Source organism: Anas acuta, chromosome 1, assembly GCF_963932015.1.
Source record: "Anas acuta chromosome 1, bAnaAcu1.1, whole genome shotgun sequence".
NCBI classification, from domain to species: Eukaryota; Metazoa; Chordata; class Aves; order Anseriformes; family Anatidae; genus Anas; species Anas acuta.
In genome coordinates, this window is record NC_088979.1 from 148,492,063 (window position 1) to 148,515,286 (window position 23,224).

The window sequence follows — 23,224 nt, forward strand, 5'->3', positions numbered from 1 at the left end:
GGCGCACCGGGGGCGACCTCCCCGCGCCTCGGCGGTCCCGGGGCCGCTTCAAAGGGCCCGGACCCTCCGACAGGGGGGTGCTTAAACCGGGGGGAAGCCGGGGGGGAACCGGGCAGCACCGAGCCGTGCCGGGATCGCTACCGGTGGCGCCTGCGCGGCCCCCCGGCCGCCGAGGGGCCGCGCCGGGCGCTGGGGCGGGGTCTGCGGCTGCCGCCGGGGCGGGCGCCACGTCGACAGCGGGGAACGGCGCCGGGGGAAAGGCAGCGGCGGAGCCGGGCCCGTGGGTGGGTGAGTGAGGGACGGAGCTGGGGGTAGCGGGGCTGTGGGGGTGTGGGGAGGCCTCGGCGGCCACGTCAGGGTCGAGGGGAGCCGGGGCTGCCCGGAGCCGGCTGCCCCCCGTGTCCCCCTTCAGTGTGTCCCGGTCCTCGGGGGCTGCTGGTGGTGGTGGTTGGGGACCGCCCGGTGTGGGGTGGTGGAGAGAAACGGGGGAGAGGTGGTTGGGTTTGTAGGGTTTGGGGTTGCTTTTTGGGTTGTTTTTAGGGCCGCCAGGCGCGGCTGCCTTCACCCAGCCCAGGGCGTTTACGTGGTGCGGCCTGAAAATATGGGTCCAAAGTGAGTCTGAGCTGTGTGTGTGTGTGCACATCGGCTCAGTAAATCCTGCCTGGACTTTTATTTATTTATTTATTTATTTATTTATAAAGCTCTGTGGAGCGGTGTTTGGGTAGTGCTGGTGTTGCCCCGCCAGCCCAGAGATCAATCCCAAAGGGTGGTCCTCGCCTGGCAGCGAGCAGGTCGCGATGTCACGTTTCCAGCAGGCAGACGAGAAACCCTGGGGGAAAACGCTCATTATTCTTCATTAGCGAGAAAGTTTAGTGGCTGCTGTGTTGTTGGCTGTGGGGCAGGGTCCGACCCCAGCTCCTAGCGCAGGGCGCTGAGCTTGTGGGGTGTGAAAGCCCCCCGAGGAGCGGGGACATTTGTGGGGTGAGCTGGCAGGAGGGTGGCTGCTGCTGGGCCTTGCCCTCTCTGGAGCTGCTCCCCTGCCTTGCTGTAACGTCCTGGGCAGAGTAAAGGTGGTGTGGTTTCATTTCCACCAGTGATGCCTCCTTTTTGTGGCTTTAATTGCGTGGGGTTTTGTATATTGGTCTTCTTTTTTCTTGGTTCACACTTAGAAACTTCTGATGAACTTGCCCTCATTTTTCCCTGAAAACTGTCTTGCTCCTTTGAAATCGGCACGCTCAGTTTCAAGCCCCTCTTGCTTTGTATTTAGATCTGAGTTTTGAAACTTGGCTTTTAAACAGAAGGCTTGTTGAAATGTCAGCTATGTTCTTGGGTTTTAACTACACACTTTCTACAAGCCTGGATTTGTGTTTTATTTTTTTTAATTTTTTTAATATTTTTTTTTTTTTTACTCCAGTGCTGTTAGCATCAACTTTTTTCTTTCAGAAACTCAGTCAAGTGCCTCCTTTGCATGAAATAGCTGAAAAACACATTTCCACGAAGGCTGTGCTCTGAGGGTTGCGTCTGAGAGAGCTAACAGCACTTAGCCCTCTGGCTCGTGACATGTTACAAGCATTCCTGCAGGGCGTAAAGCAAGCAGGCAAGTAGTCCGGGGATCACTTGTGCTGCCTGAAGCAGTACCCCAAAGAGCAGTCACGGGTGGGATCACCTTTGTGGCGTTGTGCTTATTTCCCTGTTTAATTTGGAGAGCAGAACACGGTTACTCTGTCCAAAATGCGTTTCTTAAAGTATCATCCCTCAAACAAGTTTCTTCATGTGTGAGTGTGTGGGGGATACATCAGGCTTGCTTTTAAGTCTACTGCAGCCGGTGAAAGGGGGACAGGGAGCTGCACGCGTGGCGAGGGCTGGTGTGTTTCCTTCCAGCTCTGTAGCTCAGCCCTCTGACCGCCCAAGTTGGTGGGCAGAAGGAAGCTGCTTATTCTGCGGTGGACAAAGACGAGGTAGCTGACGTGAACTTGTGCCAGGGGGGTAGATCCAGCGCTGCTTCGGCCGCCTTCTGGAGCGGCGCGGTGCTGCCAAGCTGAATTGGCCTCGTCCTTGGGTAGTTTCGTTGCTGCCCACAAATATCTGAGTGGTGGCATTGAAACAAGCCAGCTCTCACTGGCTGCTGCTCGGGCTGGGTTTGCTGAGCTGAAACAGTAGGGCTTTTTGTGCGGGAGTTCAGAGAGGCAGCACGAGCATCATCTGAAGTTGGGGAAGCTGCACGCGCGTCCGTAGCGGTTAGAGCCCGCTGCTTAGCTGGAGGCTAACGTTTTATACCAGTCGCTGTCCAAGAACCGCGGGCTCGTTAAGGAGAGGTTGCGTCCTGACATCGCCCAATTGCCACACGGTGTAGTAATCCTCGTGATAGCTCACAGATTAAGTAGAATCATCTCTGTTGCTCAGGAACGCAGAAGGAAAACCAATGTGTTGGTGAGATAAATCTCACACAGTTCTGGCTTCTTAAAGCTGTGCTGAGTCTGCTTCTCCCTGCTGCGGGGCTGTGGGTGTGTGGTTCCCACCGTATACACGTGGCAGCATCATGGCAGTAGCACTGTTACGTGAAATGTCATTAATCTACTCCCGTTCTTGCAGGTGTATGCAGAGTGTCTTTGGGGTAGAAGCTGACCAGGCGTCTCCTTCACAAAGGAATATATTTGGTGAGAAATTTTTGTTTGTAACAGCTTGGATGTGAATGTATGTGTGGCTCTGACTTCACCTCTGGAACTTCATAGAGCTTTCATTCAGGGCCCACTAACAGCGTCAGCTCTCAAATTAAAATTCTCTTCTAAACAACTTCTTCCTTTATGGCCATGTAAAAGTCTAAAACTTACAGATATTTCATATTCTGACAGTATGGAAATAGGGGTTTTCTTCTTCAAAACCAATTGAAAAAGTAAGTTCCAGTTCTTCTGCTATGAAGGTTGATACATATTTTAGTGTACTAAAACATATGATAAATGATCCCTTACCTCTTGAATGAATAGTACATTCATGAGCGTGGAGGGAAAGAAGCAGATGGTAGTTTATACATCTTCTTGTTCAAAATCTCCCTTAAGACCTGCGTTTATTTCTACTGCTTCACTAAGAAAACACAAAGCTTATTTACTTACCTGCACAAATGACAAAGGAGACTGGAAAGTGCTGCTGGTAGACCAGATGTGTGCTGCCTGATTGTCCTTATGAGTTCTGCCAGAACTCAAGGAGATCTAACTCCCTGATTCTGTGTGATCACTGAGTGTGTGTGTGAAATGAAGCATGAGTCTTTTGTCCCGGTGACAGGAGACATTGAATTTGAGATCACAGGATGAAAATACCAAAGAGATCTATTTTGATTGCTTCTCCCCCATCCTTTTTTTTTTTCCTTTTTACCAGTCTTAGCAAAATTTGAAGAAAGTTCTGAAAAATGTATCATAAAAATGCTAAAGTTCAGCTTTGCCTTGTTGCATGTGCTTGCAATACTGCTAATTTTGCTGTTGTATTCTGTGTCTCTGCATGATTCAGCGTACAGGGAACTTTGAATCTGTAGCTTCTGATCTAAGCTCCCAGGGTGCTTTAATCAATGCCATGTATGAATGACCTAATTCTACCCACAAAACCTTATCCTTGCGCCTCCAGATTAGTGCCTTAGGTGTTGGCTGAGAGTTTTAATCTCTTCTGTGTCTCATGAATTTTGTTTTTTCTTTTTTTTGTGGGGACACACCTTCAGCAGGGAGAGTGAGAAGGAACCTCCCTGAGGATACACTACAGTCTGGTGACAGAGGACTCCCTTGCAAGGTGGGACGTACGAGCCTGGATCTTATTAGACCAAGGAGGCGTTGAATTGTAGGTGAGTGCTTTCACTAGGGTGATGCTATGTAAAAGATTTAAAAAAAAAAAAAAAAAAAAAAAAACACAGTTTACTAACTCCAATCTTTAAAGAAAAGATATATTCATGCCTTCTTTTGAAGATTACATGGAGTCTTTTGCCACCACGAAGTTATTCCATATCCTTGACCTCCATTCAATAGAAATATGTTAAATCTCTGGACAGGAGCCAGGTTTAGGACATGGTCCTGTGCTCAGAATTTCCTGTTCACCAGATAAGCTACACACTGTAGCACACCGGATTTTGTGTCACATTTCGGAGGCTCTTAAGTCTCCTGACACACAAAACTAGATACAACAATGTGCGCAAACTGTAACCTAGATATCTTAAAATTTCATGCTCAAGCCCTTTGTTGGAGGTAGGTCTTGGTTCTGCGTTTCACTGAAGAGCTATAGAAAAACAAAATGACTTGTGATTGTGCTTTGTGAGCTCTCCTCCGTGCCAAGTTCTGTTTTGGGTCAAGCTGTACGCCTTTTCTGATGGTGATTTGATTCTGTTTTCCCTACGCTGGGGCAGTAGGACAGCTGTGAAACTCCTCACAAGTTCATTAGGTACACCTCTTGCAGCATCACTGGAGTGCTTCCAGGCACCCACAGAACCATGCATCACATAAAAGCTTTCAACTTTCTGGCCTCCAGATGCCTGTCGGCTCTCTTCTCTGTAGGGTGAAATCAGTCCCATCAAGAGTGCCTTGTTTTTCCTTAGCTGCTTTGTTCAGACCAGTGAAGTTCTCTGCTGACTTCTCGGGTCTTAAAACAGCAGTTACCGTAGAACACCATAGTCCATATAGTTTTACGAGAGTGAAGTATTTCTGTGGTTTAAAAGGAGTTGTAATTGTGTTAGATAGTTAGAAGGTGAGTAATACATTGGGTAAAAATCTGGTGTACCTTTTAAAAAGTAGCTTGTGCTCAGAATTTCCATAACCTTGACCTTCTGGGGAAGGTAGCAAGGGGAGGGAATGCATCATTGTTTTTATGTAGTGCTGCAATTTTTCACGTTTTTTTTTCTTCTCTAATACTTTGTCACTAAACCAGAAGCTCTGCTGTGAGGGTCTCCTGCCAACACGCTGCTTTCCTCATTTATCTTTGCTAGGAGCTGCACGTAAATCAGACAGTCGCCTAACCTGGATTACAGGGAGCTACGAAGCAGGTTTTCTGTTTGCCAGATTTACTCTAGTTCTTCCCATTGGACAGGGCTTGTCTTTATTAAATACTTGGATACAATGCCTGGCACAATAGATCCTTGATACTTCATTGGGGCTGTATCTCCTGTCAGTGCTATTGTGCCCAGTACTTCCCTAGTAGTGGAACATACGAAGCCTTACGCAGAGTCTTGGAACACTTCCTACCATTTTGCCATATTCAAAACTAATTTCCATCTGTCCTCTAAACTTGTTTATAATCCCAGTATCTTATCTGTGCCTATGAAATTATTTTTTTTCTGAGGCTCTTAGGAAGAATTCTTGACAGAACCTTTGGGGAGTTCAAGCAATGAATTTCATCTGGGGTTATTTTGGGAGCTGCATGCGGGCTAGGTATAGGGGATTTAAATGCATTGTAGAGGTTGTTCTTCATAACGACTAATTATTCTCTGTCCTAATTCATTTGGGTCTCCCTTGAGTCTTTACAATTATTTTTGTCACTTTTCCTGTGTTTGAAGTAAGGCATGGTAGGTTGTAATCTTTCTTTTTTTTTTTTCAAGGATTTTTTCTTAATGCAGCAAATTAAAATCTCCTTCCTAATGCTGTAATCATCTTAATGATCAAAATGACCACCTGCTGAGTAGCAGCACAGTTGACTTAGTTGTGCACAGAAGTTCTGATTGAAATGTCAGGCCTGTCAGTTTCTTGCAGTTTCTGCCTTATGTTTCTTACAGTGCTTGCTATGTTTGTTTTGAGATACAAAAACATCCATTTGTCTTACCTCAGTGAAGACGAAATCCTCTTATATGTCCCAGCTCGCAATAATAATGAGAATGAATGCAAAGGAATCGCTTGGCACCGAATCTGGTCCTTTCACAGAGCCCTGGACTGCCTCTGTTTCTCCCTGGGATCTGTCAGGCCCTTAATTTTTTTAACAAGGAATTTTATAACTGCTACATTTTCCAATTGCCTCTTAGCCGTCGTGTATTTAGTCTTCCATAATGATGTGCTGTTAAGTACTTCCCTATTTCTCAGCTTCCACGTTTGCATTTCAGGCTTTTGAAAGGTGTTTGGCCTTGCCATAAAATTAGCCATGTTGGCGGTAGATGTTCTTGCTTGCTTTCCTGTTCAGCTTCTTGTGTATCTAGAGATATGTAGAGTCATGAACTGATGCCCTTAGTGCTGGTTGCGAGGACTTTTTAATATTCAATTTCGGCTTTCTTCTTCTTCTCATCCAAAGATCTATCACTCAGCGTGTGGGTGCCGGTTCTTACTGTGATGTTTTGACTTTGTAATTACATTGTGAGGGTTTTAGCTGCTGTTTCCCAGGTGAGTCTTCCTACCCTTGAGTTCTGCTTCTGCCTCCTCATCCCTCTTCCAGATCTCAGCCCCTGCTTCCTTCTCACCCACCTGAACTGCGGAGAGGTCTGGGCATGGCAGGAGGGGCTGGAGTTCTTCTTGTGGTGATCAGTGAGTCCAGGAGGAAATTGAGCGATATAAAGGCCTTGTGCTTGCTCAGGGAGAAGGGAGATAAGAAAGTCAGTGGTGAGGCAGGAAAATGGAAGGATGCTGAGTGGCACAACGCAGCTTGTTTTTTTCTTTCCCCTTTTCCTAACCTCAGTACCTGCTGAGGAGGGAAAACAGGGTTGGCAGGAAGGCTCAGGGGAGGAGGTAGGTCTTGGGGCTGAGGCATGCATTGGTGGGGGAGGTCCTGCACCAGGCATTGCTTTCTTCCCCACAGGAGAGGGAGATGCAGTGAGCAGCGCTGCTGATTTGAGCTTTCTCTTGTGCTTCCCCTTCCCTTGGGGGACTGCTGTGCTAGAACTGCTCTAGGAAACAGCTTTTGGTGTTTTTTCAGTAAATAACAATAATAAAAACCTACCTGTTTCTGAAATGTTTTCATTGGAAAGTTTGTGCATAGCTGAAATACTCCAGTTCCGCTGCTATCGCTGTGTTGTGTAGGCAGTACCGTTACAAGATAACTAGCGTGCTTTTACTGCATTTACTTCAACTCTTTTTTTTCTGGCATTTATTCAAATTCTCCTGCAAGGACTTGTTTCTCTAAGCTACTGCTTTCTAGGTCTGAACAGATCTTACAGGCATGCTGTTGTTTTTCTAGCGTTCGCCAGTAGGATCACTAACCTTTTATTTTGTAGTACGTAAGCACAGGCTATCGCATGGCGGTGGCTGTTTTGTTTTCATGCTGTTTTCGCCTGATCACTTCTTAGGTTTGAGATGTGCTTAGCATAGGGTGACCGCTCCCTCCAGGCCTGCTGACCCGATAGGGGCATCGACTCCTCAACTATTGAGTCTGGTAGAATTGTGCAACAGCACAGTCTGATGATAAAAAGTGCAGTAATTGGGCAACAGATGCTAGCTTCTAGTAAGGAAAAATAAGTTCTTATTCTTGAACTACATGAATTTTAGATTCAGGGGTTACATTATTGCTTTGGCAGAAGAGATGTACAGAATATGTGAATTTATCTTTTAGGCAATAATGAATCAAACGGACAAAAATCAACAGGAAGTCCCATCCTACCTCCATGATGAACCACCAGAAGGTATGTACTAGTTTCCGTAATACCAAGTAAGTTTACAGAAATTCACCTAAAGTGCAATTATTTGAAAGAAAACAACACCCTGCAACCTAAACTCTCTAACTTTTAAGTAATGGTAAATAACCCAGCCCTGGGATAGGATGGGCTTGCAGTTCTTGTTCCCTTCTGCATTATCCTGATAGAAAGCCACTGAATACAATTTAATTAATAATTCTACTGATAAATTACAGAGAAGGTGGGCAGATAACTGTAATTTGCAGATAAGTTTCAAGAGATGTGAACTGTTCTGTTGAGCATTTGTTTCTGCTGCCCATATGTGAGATGAAAAGAGCCCAGCTTCACTCTTGGGTGCCTTGCTGAGTTCACAGTACTTGTGACTTTGAAACAAGATGTGCTTGCTGCTACTTCTGCAGAGTTTTTTTCCATAATAAAATTAATTGTGGTTCTAACTGTTGACTTAATCTCGTGTTTCCGTGAAAACAAAGGAACGCTTGACTTTGTTAATGCAGTGGCATCTTGGTCCCATGAACCAAATGAATTTTACATCAGTTATTAGATCTGAAGAGGAAATGAAGTTGCGAATGAGCAATATTCCCATCCAGGCTGCGGACCAGCTGCACTGTGAGGAATGCTGTTTGCATAGCGTGGCTGGGAGCATACTAGATCAAAAACTGTTCTTGGCACAGAAGTTGTCTGGATTTTGTCTTCTTGTACTTTAAGACCAAATGTATCGGGTGTAGAGGTCAGCAAGTCCTGATTCCTCTCGTTTCATTACTCTTCAATTTATAATGGTAATTTAAAGCTCTGTTTGCAGGGTATTCTTTCTCCAGCTTTTATGTGTCATTTAACAGAACAATTTACTTCACTTGAACAACAGTATTGTCCACTCGCTGCAGCAGACTGGGTTCAAGTGGAATAGCTTGCTATTTTCTTAACGACTATTAGATGGGAAGCGCAAGTACAAGGAGATGAGAGGAAAGGGAGAAATAGTTCGTGGTAGCACAGTTCTTAAGCCCTACTATACATGAACTTGTTACAGGGTAATGTTGTTAGAAGAAAATTCTCCTTTTTAAGTCCTTAAGGGGTTGTCAGGATCCTAGAAGCATTTCTGAAAACAAATGCCAGGTTGGAACCTGTGCCCTAGTATGTGTTAACATTTTAGTTTAAGTTCATAGTGTTTTTTTTTTCCTTTTTTTCTTCCCCCTTAAAGATTGAGTTGTGTTTTTAACACATTGAACCTCGCACATGCAATTTTGACAGTGGCCTGGTTGGTAAATCATGACCGATTCTTCCATCAGGAAGATGCTGAAGGGATTTTTTTTTTTTTTTAATCTTTCTAGAATATTGAGTAGTTTGTCCAGATTCAGAACGTAACAGCAGGGCTCTGTCATCACTCACCAGTGCAGGGTTTTGTTTAAAATTTGTGAGTAACTAAGACTTGCTTTCTTCTGCACAGTTTCTTATTTCAATATGAAAATAATCAATTTGGGTATGTAGTTTAAACAGATGGAGAAGGCTGCTGTAGTTAGGAGGAGGAGTGGAATGAAATACAACTCATCTTGATAGAACCACCATCATTGAGAGCTTTCTTTTCCTTTTGCTTCGGCTTTATGGGCAGTCTTCAAGCCCTTTGAGTCCGGTAAAATACTGGAATACCCTAAAGCGTCTGTATTTTAGATGTCACGTGAGGCTGTCATATGTGATATGCTTACAGCATTGCAAAAAGATGGCCAGTTGTGGCAGGAAGGCTACCAGAGCGATGCTGGCAAGAAGATTGGCTCTGAACTGGCTGCCAAAGAAAATTCTTAGAGTAAAGGCTCCATTCCAACACCAATTCGCTGTTTTGGTTTGCCGTTTTTTTGTTTTTTTTTTTTGTAAAGATAGAAATATTTCCAGCTTGTCCAAATGACGCTTGACCAGCTTGGTGCCCAAAGACTTTAAGGAAATGAGTATATAGAAGAAGGTTTTCTGCTCTTACTTTCTATGAGTAATGCTTTTCTCATGTTTTACTTTCTTTACTTTTGTGGTCTGTGCTCAAACTGTGGTTCGCTGTCAGTCTCTTTCAGTGGGAAGCTGGTTTCAAGGTACTGTGGCAGAGCCAGCCCCGAACAAGGAATTTGTGTCATTTTCTCCCTAGATCTAGCAACATGCTGTCTTTAGCTTTTTCGTACTGATAAGGAACGTGGAGACCAGGAATGTATATTCTAGAACAGAAATTGACCACCAATTAAAAAAAAAAAAAAAACTTTAAAGGTCTTTTGTATGCAAATGTTAATTCCAATCTCTACTTGCTTGTGTTGGCAGTGCATTTGTGCTGGAGATGTTCAGGCTGAGGGCTACAGGTGTAGAATGAACCAGCAAGGCTATTTATTGCCTGGCTTTAAGTAAAAGGCTGTAATTTTCCTAGTTTCCACAACCCTTTTTGTTATTCGTACGGATTTCTTAAGAGAGACTAGTATAAGATGGAAGCATTTTTAGTATCTTTGCTTCCTTGAGTGGCACTGTTGCTCTTTAATGACTTTTTTTTCGATATTTAAAAAGTTCTCTCATTTGGACAGCATCTGCTGTTTGAATTATTTTGGTTGCACACTTAGGAACTCTGATTTCAGCATTTTTAAAAATAAATTCTGAGTCCTGGGTCACTTGTAGTGTTAACCACAAAGTCACTGCATATCCATGGGAAGCTGTTCACCCCTTAGTTTCCATCTTGTAGTATGTGAGTGCTGGGAGTTGACTCGTGGAAACTCTTTCAGTGCAAGTTGCCAACAATCAGGAGAGCCTAAGAAGGCATCATGGGAGACAGAGACGTCTTCTGCTGGCTCTCCTATGGCACGTCACCATATGGAGTGAATATGTTGAGAGGGGCTGTATAAAGGTCTTTGGATCTAGATCTGATTTTTTTTTTGTATTTTTTGTCTAACCCCTCTAGATTTGTTGTCTTCTTTCAAGCATGTTCTTTCTGCTGCAGACTCCTTCCCCTCTTTTTTTAGTGACTGCTTCTTCCTTAGCTCTGTTCACTGTGGTTCCATTTGCTCTTTTCTTGGCTCCCCCTGCTGTTTTTCCTTAAGAAAGGGAAACATATCCACTAAATCCCATCTATTACCTCCAGGCAGATAGAAATTACAATAAATTCGGTGACTTTTAACGTTCTTGTTAACTAGCTGTCTCTTGACATTGTTTCTCTGAAACTTGTTTTAAGATAGTATGTGGGATTGGTGAGGAATTAACCAGGCAGGAGCTGAGATGTGCTTACCTATCCAACATGGTTGCAAAGACTGGAGATTTCTCAAGGTTTGCACCAAAAATACTTTGCAGACAAACATGTGTCAGGGCTAAGCTGGTTTATGGGTGTAGTAGGTAATAGATTTTTGTGTGCTTGTGTTAACATACTGCTTGTGCAAAACAAACAGCTTCAGAAGCCCTGTTGCTTTCAAGATTAGTTGGAGTTTATGCAGTAGTGGCATGTGGAGTTACAGTCCTAGCTCATTTTAGAGACAAGGTGTGTGTATCTGCAGGGTTTTGAGGCCTACAGTTAAAAACATGGGCTACTTTACTAAACTAGAGGACTAAATTGCTAGTTCTGGGAGTCTTCCTATTACTCTAATATTTTTTGTTAGTTTGAAGCTAAGAAATTTTACCACAAATGTGGAATATGAATCAATATACGGCATACAGCAAAGAACCATGCAAATACAGGTTAAACGTAACATTAAAAAGGAAAACCAGATTTAGACGGTCAACAACATGCAGAAATCCTATGGCTTGAGTTTTGGTTTTGTGTGTCATTGGGATTTCTGTTGGGAGCTCATCAATACTGCTATTGGGGACAATTTTTTGCATGTAATGAGCTAATTAGAAGTTACTTGGCTGGTTGACTTCTTTTTTCACCTTACCTCTCTGAACTACTGAAAACACCTTTTAGGAAGAAAACTAGGTTTGTGTAGATGTTGAAGAAAGGAAACGATACTGTGAGGGCTTTGCATCAATTTTGTCCTCATACTTCTTTTGACTCCTGATGGCTCTTATGTTCGTAACCTTCTTTGCCTCCTTTGTGCCACCTGAATACAACCCCTGTAAATACTTTTTCAAAACAGTCACTAGGAAGGAGAGAAACAGCTTTCTCTCAAGGTGAGCTCTTTTCAAAGAACAGCTTTTTTTTTTTTTTTTTTTTTTTTTTTTTTCATGAATAACTCCTCTGAAACTGCTTTCATCACGGCACTGTGATTGACTCGATGTTGTTTCCACCCCCAGGTGCGCTGAAGGACCACCCGCAGCAGCAGCCGGGCATGCTTTCCCGTGTGACTGGTGGCATCTTCAGTGTCACGAAGGGAGCTGTTGGTGCCACGATTGGGGGCGTTGCTTGGATTGGAGGGAAGAGCTTGGAAATTACCAAAACAGCGGTCACGTCTGTGCCTTCGATGGGAGTAGGGCTAGTCAAAGGGAGTGTTTCTGCCGTGGCTGGAGGTGTTACGGCTGTAGGATCTGCTGTTGCAAGTAAAGTGCCTTTAACGGGAAAGAAAAAGGATAAGTCTGACTAAAGCCAGAACTGAGAGACATACTTGATTCTCCAGAATATTACATCGGCAGCGTTAAAATCTGCTGAGATTTGGACCATGAGAAGCCATGCGTCTTAGACACTCCATCTTCTACAGAGCTGTGCAAGTAACTTAATTTCATCTGACAAGGACAGAAGCAGCTTGGGTAGCACAGTGTCTGAAGATTTGTTAGAGCCTAGATTCAAGCTTTGTATCTGGTGAAATGTTAACACTTGGTAACTATAGAAGTGAGTACGTGTATCTGAAGGGATTATACATATTTGAATATTCACTTACTGTAAGTCTTGCAGTTTTGGACTAAAATGTGAACATAGAAACTTACCTTGGTGATGTCTGCCGGACCATCTGTTTGATGAGGTGCCGTTTACTGTCCTCAGTGGCATCCACATCCTCCTGCTAAGGATCCTTGAGCTGTGTAATGGCATTATTGGATGTGCCTAAATAGTTACAAAACTGTGTCTGTAGGAAGCCTGGAAACTATCAATGCGTTCTGCCAGAGCGAACTGGCAGCAAACAGAACTGGAGGTGTGCAGAAATTGGAAATGAGTGGGAGATAGGAGGTGACAAAGTTTGTAACGTGGTAGAAGGGATCATAAAAACTAACTTAATGCCTTATTCGAAACAAAAAAAAAAGTCTCTTTACTAGGTGAAGCTGTGTAAGCTGTGTCCTGTTGTTTCTGTACAGTTCACAGAACAAGCTTTAGAGACTCTGACTGCTAGTATCTGAAACTATTAGTCAGTTTTTACTGAATACAAGACTGCAAAATCTCAGGTGTATTTAATGATATGCATCTATTTCCTGCAAGTGCAAACTTGCTTCTGATCAACTTCTTAAAGACACTAGAAAAAATGAGGGCTTCATGGAAACTGGGCAGGTGTTTGTGGTCATCTAGCACGACTCTGTAACTTGAAAGCAATTACTTGGTGTAGCTGGGAACCACTGAAGAACTAGCGAAACTGTTTCAGCTCCGTGGTGTGCCAGGTTAGTTCCTTGCTCTGTTTAAACAAATGCAAGAATTTTTCACTACATCTTTATCTCACACTTTGCATTTTGATTTTGAGGAAATGCAATATTTTTATTTAAAAAGAAACCAAAAACAGGCATATGAGGCCTTAAAAAAAAAAAAATTATATATATCATCCAAGTAAACTGTATATTGACAGATTCCAAACTTTGACACACCTCAGACGAGAACATCTGTAGGTCCTCTGCAGTATGTGAGGCAAAATGCACTCCTAAGACACAGCTTGAGGTTGCCTTAAAGTAGAAGCTGTTGGTAATTTTTGTTTTTTGTTGTTTTTTTTTCCCCACGTGCTGACTTTGCAAATAAGTAACTTCTTTGGAAGCCCGTAATAGAAGGCTGTGAACATTGTGTATGCAGTATTTTCTTAAACTCGTGTTCCTACAAAAAAAACACACTTCTAAGCATGTAAAAGCTTACTTTTTCAGTGGCTATGGCTGTACAAGAAGGATATATAGGGAGACTTCTTAGAAATTAAAAGAAAATCAAAATACATCACGTGTCTAAAACTCGCTCCTATATTTATGGGTGTTGAAAGTAAACTGCAAATTATGGTACAGTAGTAGCCCAGTCTCTCTGAGCCATTGGTACTTCAGCTGCAGTCTGGAACAACTTTATTTGGTGTCATTGATTGCTGGTTATGTTGGTGGCATGGTATTACCACACATAATGACATGGGGAGGTGGGGACAGCAAACCCAGCAGGTAGAATTCTCTGTTCCTGTTGTTAATTGCACCAGCTGCTTAGCTCCAATCTGCTGGAAGTGTGTATGGAGGTAAGTCTATGCAATAAATGCAATATTTAACTATTTTTATACTCAAAAGCTAGCAGTGCAGCGCACAGTTTGGTTTAAAGATCCCAATTAGCTACAGAAACGAGCTGGCTTGGCCACAAGAAGCAATTGAGCTGCAGCAAGGGATTTAATGTGGTCTGCTCCCCCTGGTTTCTGATGCAGACATATCCCAGAGTGCTACCAGTGAGCTCTGTGAGCCAACTGTTTGGGACCACAGTGAGATTTGTGACACTCTACCAAACCCTTCCCAATCATTTTCTGAGGACACAAACGTTGAACTGGTCATACCCCTTTTTTTTTATGGCATTCTTTAACTTTTATGCTATGAAAGTTGCTGCAAAATGAGCGTGGTCTGAGATGAGCAATGTTAGAGCTGTAAAAAGCTGCCAGCACTTCATTATGTTTTGTTCTTAGCATATCCTGTAGTTATTACTTCTGAATCTTGTAAGTGAAATGCTTTAACGTGGCACATGCTTTGAGTTTTGGAAAAGAGCTTTGTCCTATATTCTGCGTATTTCCCACTTGTTTATGAAAGTCACCTCCTAAAGAACTTGTTCTGATTCTGTCCTGGCACTTGTGAAACATTAAACTCTTGCTGTTTCAGACTTTTTGAAAGCTTCCTTAGTTACTTTGTGAAGAAAGGCAGATCAGTAAAGGCTTAGGTGTGACTCTCCATGCTGTATCATGGCCTAGGGAACCCGGATCTAAATAGCACTGAGCAGCTCTTGGCAAAAACCTCACGTTGCTGTGAGGTTTCTGTGGTGTCTGCGCAGACACAACGCAAAATCCTCTTCGCTGCTTGGTTGTTTGTTGTTTTTCTCTTGGGAACTAAGGGTTGGGGAGACCCACTTTTAAGATGATAGGAAGTAGAATGGAATGTGGAACCTTATTTAAAAATAATAATTAAAAAAAAAATAAGAACTTATTTTCCTGGCCCCCCATTTCAAAAGGGAAATGTTTATGAAGACTGCTTGTATGCCTGACTGCTCATTCTATAGCGAAAGGCTGGGCTGTGGGCTTCTATGTGCAAATATTAAACGGTATAAACATATTCACGGTAACAGCAAGAGATTAGGAAGGGGATTTCAGTGCTGTAGTAGTCTCTAAGAAAATGTTTTGGTAACTGGGACTTACCAGAGGCTTCATTATAAATGCATCTGGGAAGAGGCAAAGGGTTATGAATGAAGGATTGAATGAATTTGGGTCTGCTGGTATGGAAAAAAGTCCTTCTCTTCCTGCTTTCGTTTCAAAAGGGGAAGGGCGGGGGAATTGAACCATCTGGAAGGGAGAACGAGTTTGGGATAACTCAGGCTGTGGCTCTGTTAAGGAAATATGTCACTTTCCTGTTTTCTCCACTGCCACTGGAAGTACTTGAAGTGATGGGAATAAGCTGTAGCAGGAATTTTAAAACCAGATACCTGTAGAAATGCTGAGATTTGTTTTTATGGAAAACGTTCTCTTATGTCTTGGCCTTCTTCTCGTCCCTAAATCACCGATCATTTCTGGGGTTCATCATTACAGTAGATTGCATTACGAGTGCCTTCAGAGAGCTGAAATGCCCCCTTGTGTCTGCGGGGAAGGAAGCTTTCGGCTTCAAATACTGTGCTCTTTGTCCTTCGGTGCTCAGCTTTTGCAGTCCTAACGTGACAAAGGCAGTGACCATGATTTTAATACGGCAGCCCTCCCAGCTTCCTCTTATAAAACGATCCTTATAAAAGGAGCTTGTAAAACTCTTTTGGAAGAGTCAGCAGAGAGGTGGCTCATCCAGCCAGATGTTTCCAGCCCTCCCTGAGCTCGTGGCCGTATGAAATCCTCGTCTTGTGCAGCCCACCCTCTGAATACGTAACTCAATACCCGCTTTCCTCTGCAATTCAAAACTCCTCTTCGAGAAGGGAACACCCCTGGCCACGCTGCCAAAACGCCTGCTGAAAAATGACCTTGGGCAATGGCCCAGGGGGGTGTGTGCCTGATTTATGCCCTGCTGTCAGGGGGGAGCGGGTATGGAATAGCTGCTTAGGGCAGCTTGTGGGGTGTTTTGGTGGTGGTGGTTTGTTTTTTTTGAGACATAAAATCACTCATCCTAATTCTACCAAGAGGATCTTTAATGGGGCTACACTTTCATACTATTATCCACAGACCACGCATGAAAAGATATAAAAATTCCCCAAGAACTTAAATGCTGTTGGATAGGTACTATTTTAAAAGCCAGCACTCGTCAACAATTATCATCCAGTGATATCTGAGAAGTTGTCGCCCGTATATTTAGAAACTGCGGCAGCTGTTTGCAGAGCTGATGGTCATTTTTAATCACCAGTGGTTTACAGGCTGGAGTTTCGTTACACCCATGTAACAGTGGGGCTTCTTCCTTTCCCCAAGCATTTGGGGCCCATCTGAGTCTCTCCCTAACCCCTACCCCAGGCTGGAGTGTGTGGTGATGGCACTAAAAAGCCAAAGATGCTCATGGCCAGTTAGATGAGGAAATGCAACAGAACCAAAAAGCCATGAGATGCTCCCTGGGGGATAAACGAGTCTTTATGTACATGATGAATCAACCTTTCCCACAGCCAGCTTCTACAATACTACCTGGAAGTATTAGAAGGCTACAATTGTACAATGGAGTTGTGCATGTAAAACCCACACCTGGACAAAGCACAGCTACGACTACAGTCTGGTGAAGATGACTTTTGTTTCAGCTCTTATCAGAGAACCCAGACCTCTTTAATCATTTTCTTCTGCATAACTTAAAATACAGCATTCAAATTAGTCTTGAGTGTTTAGAGGAGCAACAGGATTAAACATTGGTCTCTCCTTCTTTGACTGTATCTTGCCATAATTGACTTCAAAATCTTTCTTAGTGCCATTTAAGCTTTCTAGGCTTCCGCTCTTTACATTATATCCCAAAGCAGAGAGTTTTTTAATTCTGTACTGGACAATTTGCGTTGTCAGCTCCAGCACCATCGGTGTCTCTCTAATCTGCGCGATAGAAATTCCTTCCTTCAGCAGTCCTCCGAGTCTTTCTTCCAGAATTGGAACAGAATAGTAGAGAAGGGCCGGGCATTTCAGCACTAGTTCTTTTAATTCTTGATCACTGCACTTAAAGACGTTTTTGGAAAAAAGCATGCTCTTCTGCATAGTGGTCGGAGTAAGCTGAAAAATAAAACCTTTAAGTTTAGACAGCAGCTGTAGTACTTCTTGGTCACTGAAATCACTCTTCTGGAGAAATTCCAAGTTCTCTTGGATTGCAGTGGAGGTATTTAATAAAATAAATGGATTCTGGCTCAGTAACTTCAGTATCCAGACCTTCACGTTGGCATCAGAACCTCCTAAACTTAGATAATTTCTCTGTAACGTCTCTATCACTTTTTTATTTTTTTCAACAGGACTGCAGAAAATATTGGGTGCGCTTGTTAAGAACCGGGTGATTATATTATTCTTAAGTCCTAGCTCTTGAAAGAACAGAATGTTTGCTTTCTGGTTCTCGTGATACCCAGTAGTGAAAAAAGACTCTGGAAACTGCTCTATTAATTTAATCAACTGTTTTTCATTCTGGCACACTAATTGCCATAGAGCTCTCTGAGCGTTTATCTCTGCAGGACTACGGAGAATTGCCTCTGGGCAACGTTCTAAAATATTGGCTACGGCGGGCTCATCTGCTCCCATTTCTTGTAAGATGCCAGCAACTTCCTGAACGTAGGCCACCTCCTGGAGAAGGACCCACTCCTTCAGCCTGCGTATTTTCTTAACATCAACCGACAACCTGTAGAGACTCTCAATGGTCTTCTTATTTTCCTCTCTCGATTTCGTATCAGTTGTATACGTGGAATGTGTTAAGAAGCTTCTGTTTGGTGCTTCAGTCCGTGAGGACAAAACCTTCAGTCCAGGGTTACAGTACTGAGACCTCGCCAGCAGGAGTGTGAATGTATCTCTTGCACCACGAGCGACTCCTCTCAACATTGTGGAATACAGCCCTGTGCTGAGAGAGAAACAATTCTTTGAAAACACATTTAAGGCACAAATTATACCTCGTAATGTTCTTGGAGTCATTGATATTTAGACTGAGCTGGCATAAAATCACTCTCAACGGTATCTTTTGTTATTCACACAAAACTCAGCGTTCATGCTATAAGGAAGTGGGGGGAAAAAAGACTTCTGAAAGGTTAATGTTCTGACTGATGCCTCACTGGAACAATAACTTGCAGATGCAACAGACCTGATACGTGGGCAGCGCTCCGTCCATGTAAATGCTTGCCTGCTTGTCACACCAGAACCAAACTGTCAGCCACTTCCTGCAGCTGACGGTGTCATTACGTTACAGCTCACTCGTACTGCATTAGAAGAATGTTTTATGCAATTTAATTTGACAGTAATTCCACTAAATGAATAGTAATAAGAAAAAACAGCTTAAACGCCTTTCTTAGCTCGTCTGAATGTATTTGCTTAACTGCTCAGGCATTGTTTAGAGCATGATTTGTTCCTCCGTGTGTCAGAGACCTCCCTGGTGCTCCTTCAGCAGCAGTTCACAGCATAGCTGCTTTATAAAATCATTCTCCTTGCAATTAAGGCAAAAAAAAATCATCAAAACCATTTGTGTATGTATGTTTCTCACTAGCTGAGTCTGTTAATTGGGGCTGAATAATCAAACTGGTATTTTGGGGGAGGAAGCAAGTACAGTGCATCATCTTCAGGCCTTCCCTTGCCTCTTCCAGTCCCTACTTTGCTACAGCTGCCCGCCGCACGGACACCTTTCTGTCTTCAGGTAATTTCTGTCACTGCCACTGTGTGGCTGAGCTGGGGTCCAAACACCCAGCATGGGGTAGCTGTGAAGAACCCGATCCCCCAGCTCTGCTCGGGCTGAATGCCAGGTGCCACGAATAGCACGTGCAGTGCCACCTGCTCCGCGACGGCCAGAGGAGCTGCTGCAGCAGTCACGCAGAGATGTCATCAAGCGTATCTTTAACTTCCTAGGTGGCAGTTTTGTAACAACCTTCTGGAAGCACCATGTGGAAGCGAGAACTGCTGGTCTCTGAAATGCTCGCGCTGCTTAAAACCACTCTAAGTTTAAAAAAAAAATAATAAATAAATGAGCAGAGATACAATTACTTTGTGCATTTGGCAATCCTATTTATATAGCTGCTTTCTCCCACAGCACAGTGTGCTTCAAAAAGTACCCACGTGAGCGTTAAGTAAGACTTATTTTTTTAAGAGAGGAAAGACTGTTATCATCATCCACTCTAAACTCTTGCATAACATACGGTAAGAAGCCTGTTGCAGGAACAGCTCTATGAGACCCCTAGAACCTCATTTATAGCTCGTCTTTCAAGAAAAATACGTGGTTTGTTTCGAGAACCTAAGTGGTAGAGCCTCCACCGAGTTCCCAAGTAGCGTTAAATATTTTCCAGCAGTAAAGTACTTTTTCTCAAGAAAATGTATTTGCTTTTAAGTTGATGATTTTCAGTTTCTAAATCCAGATTCTTATTATGTTACAGCATCGTACACTAACAGATTAAGACTTACAAAAATAATTTACTACGTGCAAGCTTACATTAATAACAAAATGCTGTGGTTTTTTGTTTTTGTAGCTTGGTTTTTAGTGTTGTTTCAAACCTCTGAGGCAAAATCTGATGGTCCAATGAAGCATTATGTGCCGTAACTGCAGTGCTAATAATTTTATCTTCGTAAACTCAGTGACTGGAGAAGTGCTGTCCAGTGAGCTCCAGCACTGAACGAGTGATTTTCACAAGTAGCTGTGTAAGGGCTCTGAGTGGAGGTAAGCTGCAAACTTTTCCTGTGCTGTTTTTTGTATCCTGAAAAAGTGGCTGCTTCACAGGGACTGAAAACTACAGCCTCTCCTCCATAGGAAGAGGCGCACCTGCCTGTGCTTGTGAACTGTGAGTAGGTCTACAGAATTCAATGGGTCCAGCCAAATCAGACCCTGAAGGATCAGGACTTTCTTCATTGCTTCAGCTCAACTGGAAACTGCCAGCGACATACCGTATTGTTAAAATTGTTGGGGGTGTCAGATGATGCTTCCAAAGTACAAACTGGAAGAGTAACAATGATTTTTATTTCAATGTGTAATCCCGCTATTAAATAAAATTGCCTTGTGAGTAATGCAGTCGCTTAAAATACAGTCATTTTACCAATTAGTTACAGAGCTCTTTAAAAAAAACAAGGCCAAAATCTGACATAGTAAATTGTGCTTTTCTAAAACCTGACATGGAAATTATTAACTTTGCTTAAAAGAAGCTTTATATTGTCTGAAACTGTTTGACATCACAGTCTTTTTTTTTCTTGGTGCTAGCGAGGATCTTCCACGCACAAACACTAAATATGGTAAAAGGAAGAAAACGTTATTTGCTAAACAACCTTTGACCGGGATACTCAGAAACCCTTCTAAAACATCAAGCAAATTATCGCATATTAAAACAAGATGAATGGATTTTAATGTTATGGTGTACTACAGGAACGGAGAAGATGCTTAGGAGTTATGATTCAGTGTCTAAAATGCATTTCAGAGACTGTAAATGATAATATCACATTTCCTGGCTATTTAACCTGCTCCAAGAGTTCAGAGTTCTCTCAAAGCTCATGCTGACTGCTGTTCCTGTTGAATGCAGGAACCTGTTGCAACATTTTAGATACTGATATTGCTGTGGGGATTTCAAATCATTTGATTTAAAAAAACAAACAAACAAAAAAAAAAAACAGCCCAGATCAGTGTTTGCTCTCACTGCCAGCAGCACCCCCTTATCAGCAGGTGTCACCTCAGCAGTGAGGAAGTGCACAAATGTGTGCCTGGAAGTTATCACCAGTCCCACTGGCAGCAAACTGTACCCACAGAGTGAAGCAGTACTGTGATTTTCGTTATTTAGTGGGACTCATGCATGTATCTTCTTCTATAGGTCTACTAAAGGTCTACTTCGAATCAGCTGGGTAATTTACCATTCATTTCACTCAGAAATGTGGGTATATTTTTAAAGAAAAAAACTCTTGTCCATGCTGTATTTTTTCACAATTTTTTTCCACTGAGGGCACAAACAGTGTAACTACTCCTGCATGCTGGTCAGTACCCTGCTCCTTACAGCAAACCGCAGCCAGATTTTAGTAGGTTTGTTGTAAGAAACCACTACATGCTTAGCTTGCCCTTTGCCTTGAGCAGGAAGAATCAGTATCTACCTAAAGGAGCGCAGAGCAGGCTGGATTTGAGCAGCTCGTGAAGAAGGCTGGTGCAGCAGCAGGTAGTTCGGTGGAGAAACGCTCTGTAGAAGCAGCTCTATTTCCCTTTCCACACCTGCTGACAGAAGGAAAGGTTACAAAACCACGCGAGCCCAAGGCCGCGCTTTCCAAAACAGCTACAGAAGAAGCGAGGCGGCCCCGGCAGCCCCACACAGGGGGCTCCCCCACACGGCTCCATGCCCGCGGCGAGCTCCCCCCACACACAACCCCCTTCCTCGGCCTCACCACGGCCCCACACGGCCGGCAGGGCCCCGGCCCCGCCGCTCATCGCCTCACCGGCCTCCCTCCGCCTCTCTCCGGGCCCTGCCGCCGGGCGGGGCGAGCCGCAGCCGGGGCCGGGCGTACCCGGCAGCCCCGCCGCCATGGCGGCCGCCTCCACAGACCCGGGGACCCCCCTGAGCGGCACCCGCCGCCATTTCAGGGCCGCGGGGGGGTCGCTGGCATGGAGAATCGCCTCAGGTTCTGCCATTGGTTAAAATAGGCTTAGGGTTAGGGGTGTTTAGAGGGGAAGCGCTAGGAAGCGTCTGCATTTGAACAGCTTTCAAGAGAGAATGAGTACAGTAAATATGGAAAAAAAATCAAATTCCTTTGAAAAATTGATCGTTTTGGAGTGTTATTACGGTGTCAAAGCAATCAACGTTTGAAATTTAGGATACTTGAGTGCCTGTGCTCTGATGGGAAGCAAGTGATCCTATTGACTGGCACCCTGCACAGTTAGCATACACATATACCATGCAGGAATCAGCCCTCCTGCTTCCCATAGCGAGGTGTTAATCTCCACTATTCCACCTATTAGAGGAATTCTGTTAGTATTTATTTATTAGATTTATTACTCTGCTATTGTATTATCCTGCTCATAGTCTAACGACAACTTTAGTTTTATTTTTTCTACTCTTTTTGAAAGCAGCACACTGAAAGATCTCTTCAGGATCAAATCCTTTTATCTCTATATTTTCTTCCATGTGATCACTGCACCTATTACAGAATACATGTGAATATGCAGCTGTTGGATTAATAGGAGTTTGCTGGTGGTGCTTTGAAGCGAAATGAGCTGTGATGGTGAGAATCAGCATCCTCTAAGTGTTTTAAGCTGTATCTGCATTAATTCTCAACAAAACTTAGAGTAATAAGTCATGTGAAGACACATGAATAACTTCTAGAGTAGACAGGTATTCCTAGGCATATTAGCTTGTTTTTAAACTAACTTGAGAACTGCATGTTCATGTCCTTCAGACAGGAAAAACCATTACTTTTCTTTCTGGAAGTGCTTCATTGTCAAATACACTTTCAATTCTCTGATCTAAGCATGAAATAAAACTGCTGCAGAAAGAAACTGCTCTACAAACCCAGTTCACGGTTTGTTTCCTACCTAATTTGGCCTCTTCTTGCAGATAACTAGTGATAGGACTGGAGGGAATGGCCTCAAGTTGCGCCAGGAGAGGTTCAGGCTGGAAATGAGGAGACATTTCTGCTCAGAAAGAGCAGTCAGGCATTGGGATGGGTTGCCCAGGGAGGTGGTGGAGTCACCGTCCCTGGGGGTGTTCAAGGGAAGGTTGGACGTGGTGCTTGGGGACATGGGTTAGTGGGTGACACTGGTGGTAGGGGGATGGTTGGACCAGATGATTTTGGAGGGCTTTTCTGACCCTTAATGATTGTAATTGCGGTTTCAAGAACAGTCAGTGCTTGTGAGTATGAATGACAGGAAGGCATACAGCGATGTTAAGAACAGGGGCCATAAAAAGCACTTTTAATTTTTAACATGATATATTTCATACTCTTCACATTTGATTCTCATAATTTCACACCTTCATGTTATCTTTTTTTTCCCTTCTAACCCCTCCCCACCCTCTTGTATATTGTGACCACAGTCTGGGCTAAATTAGTTACCCTAATTAGTTAATCAAGCAACTTCCACCACTGTGCCCCTATTTTCTCTTCCTACTAACTCGGAGAGCCTCATTCCCTGGCGGTTCGACATTTTAACTAACATTTTGCCTAACGTATCCTTCACCTTCCTCACACCCGATCCAAGGTGGAAGCCCTGCTCGGCGCC

General features: G+C 43.6%; 2 protein-coding genes across 13 annotated transcripts; one reads left to right on the plus strand and one right to left on the minus strand.

Moving 5' to 3' along the window:
- Positions 1-129: 129 nt before the first annotated feature.
- TMEM263 (transmembrane protein 263) lies at positions 130-14,540 on the plus strand. Of its 3 annotated transcripts, XM_068664717.1 has the most exons (6): positions 130-288; positions 1,444-1,597; positions 2,593-2,657; positions 3,710-3,826; positions 7,498-7,567; positions 11,816-14,540. In XM_068664717.1, the coding sequence occupies exons 5-6, from the start codon at positions 7,504-7,506 to the stop codon at positions 12,100-12,102; spliced, it is 351 nt and encodes a 116-aa protein (XP_068520818.1). In that variant the 5' UTR covers positions 130-288; positions 1,444-1,597; positions 2,593-2,657; positions 3,710-3,826; positions 7,498-7,503; the 3' UTR covers positions 12,103-14,540. The 3 variants fall into 3 exon arrangements, with proteins under 3 accessions (XP_068520818.1, XP_068520796.1, XP_068520807.1); XM_068664695.1 differs by lacking the exon at positions 1,444-1,597 and having other exon boundaries at positions 135-288; positions 3,707-3,826; XM_068664706.1 differs by lacking the exon at positions 130-288 and having other exon boundaries at positions 3,707-3,826.
- Positions 14,541-16,019: 1,479 nt separating this feature from the next.
- Positions 16,020-21,586, minus strand: MTERF2 (mitochondrial transcription termination factor 2). Of its 10 annotated transcripts, none has more exons than XM_068664642.1 (4): positions 21,397-21,498; positions 21,112-21,226; positions 18,826-18,987; positions 16,020-17,903 (listed from the first exon to the last, which is right to left on the minus strand). In XM_068664642.1, exons 3-4 carry the CDS (start codon positions 18,875-18,877, stop codon positions 16,696-16,698), a joined length of 1,260 nt encoding a protein of 419 aa, XP_068520743.1. In that variant the 5' UTR covers positions 18,878-18,987; positions 21,112-21,226; positions 21,397-21,498; the 3' UTR covers positions 16,020-16,695. The 10 variants fall into 10 exon arrangements, 8 of the variants coding, with proteins under 8 accessions (XP_068520743.1, XP_068520764.1, XP_068520761.1 ...); XM_068664663.1 differs by having other exon boundaries at positions 18,678-18,987; XM_068664660.1 differs by having other exon boundaries at positions 18,146-18,987.
- Positions 21,587-23,224: the final 1,638 nt, after the last annotated feature.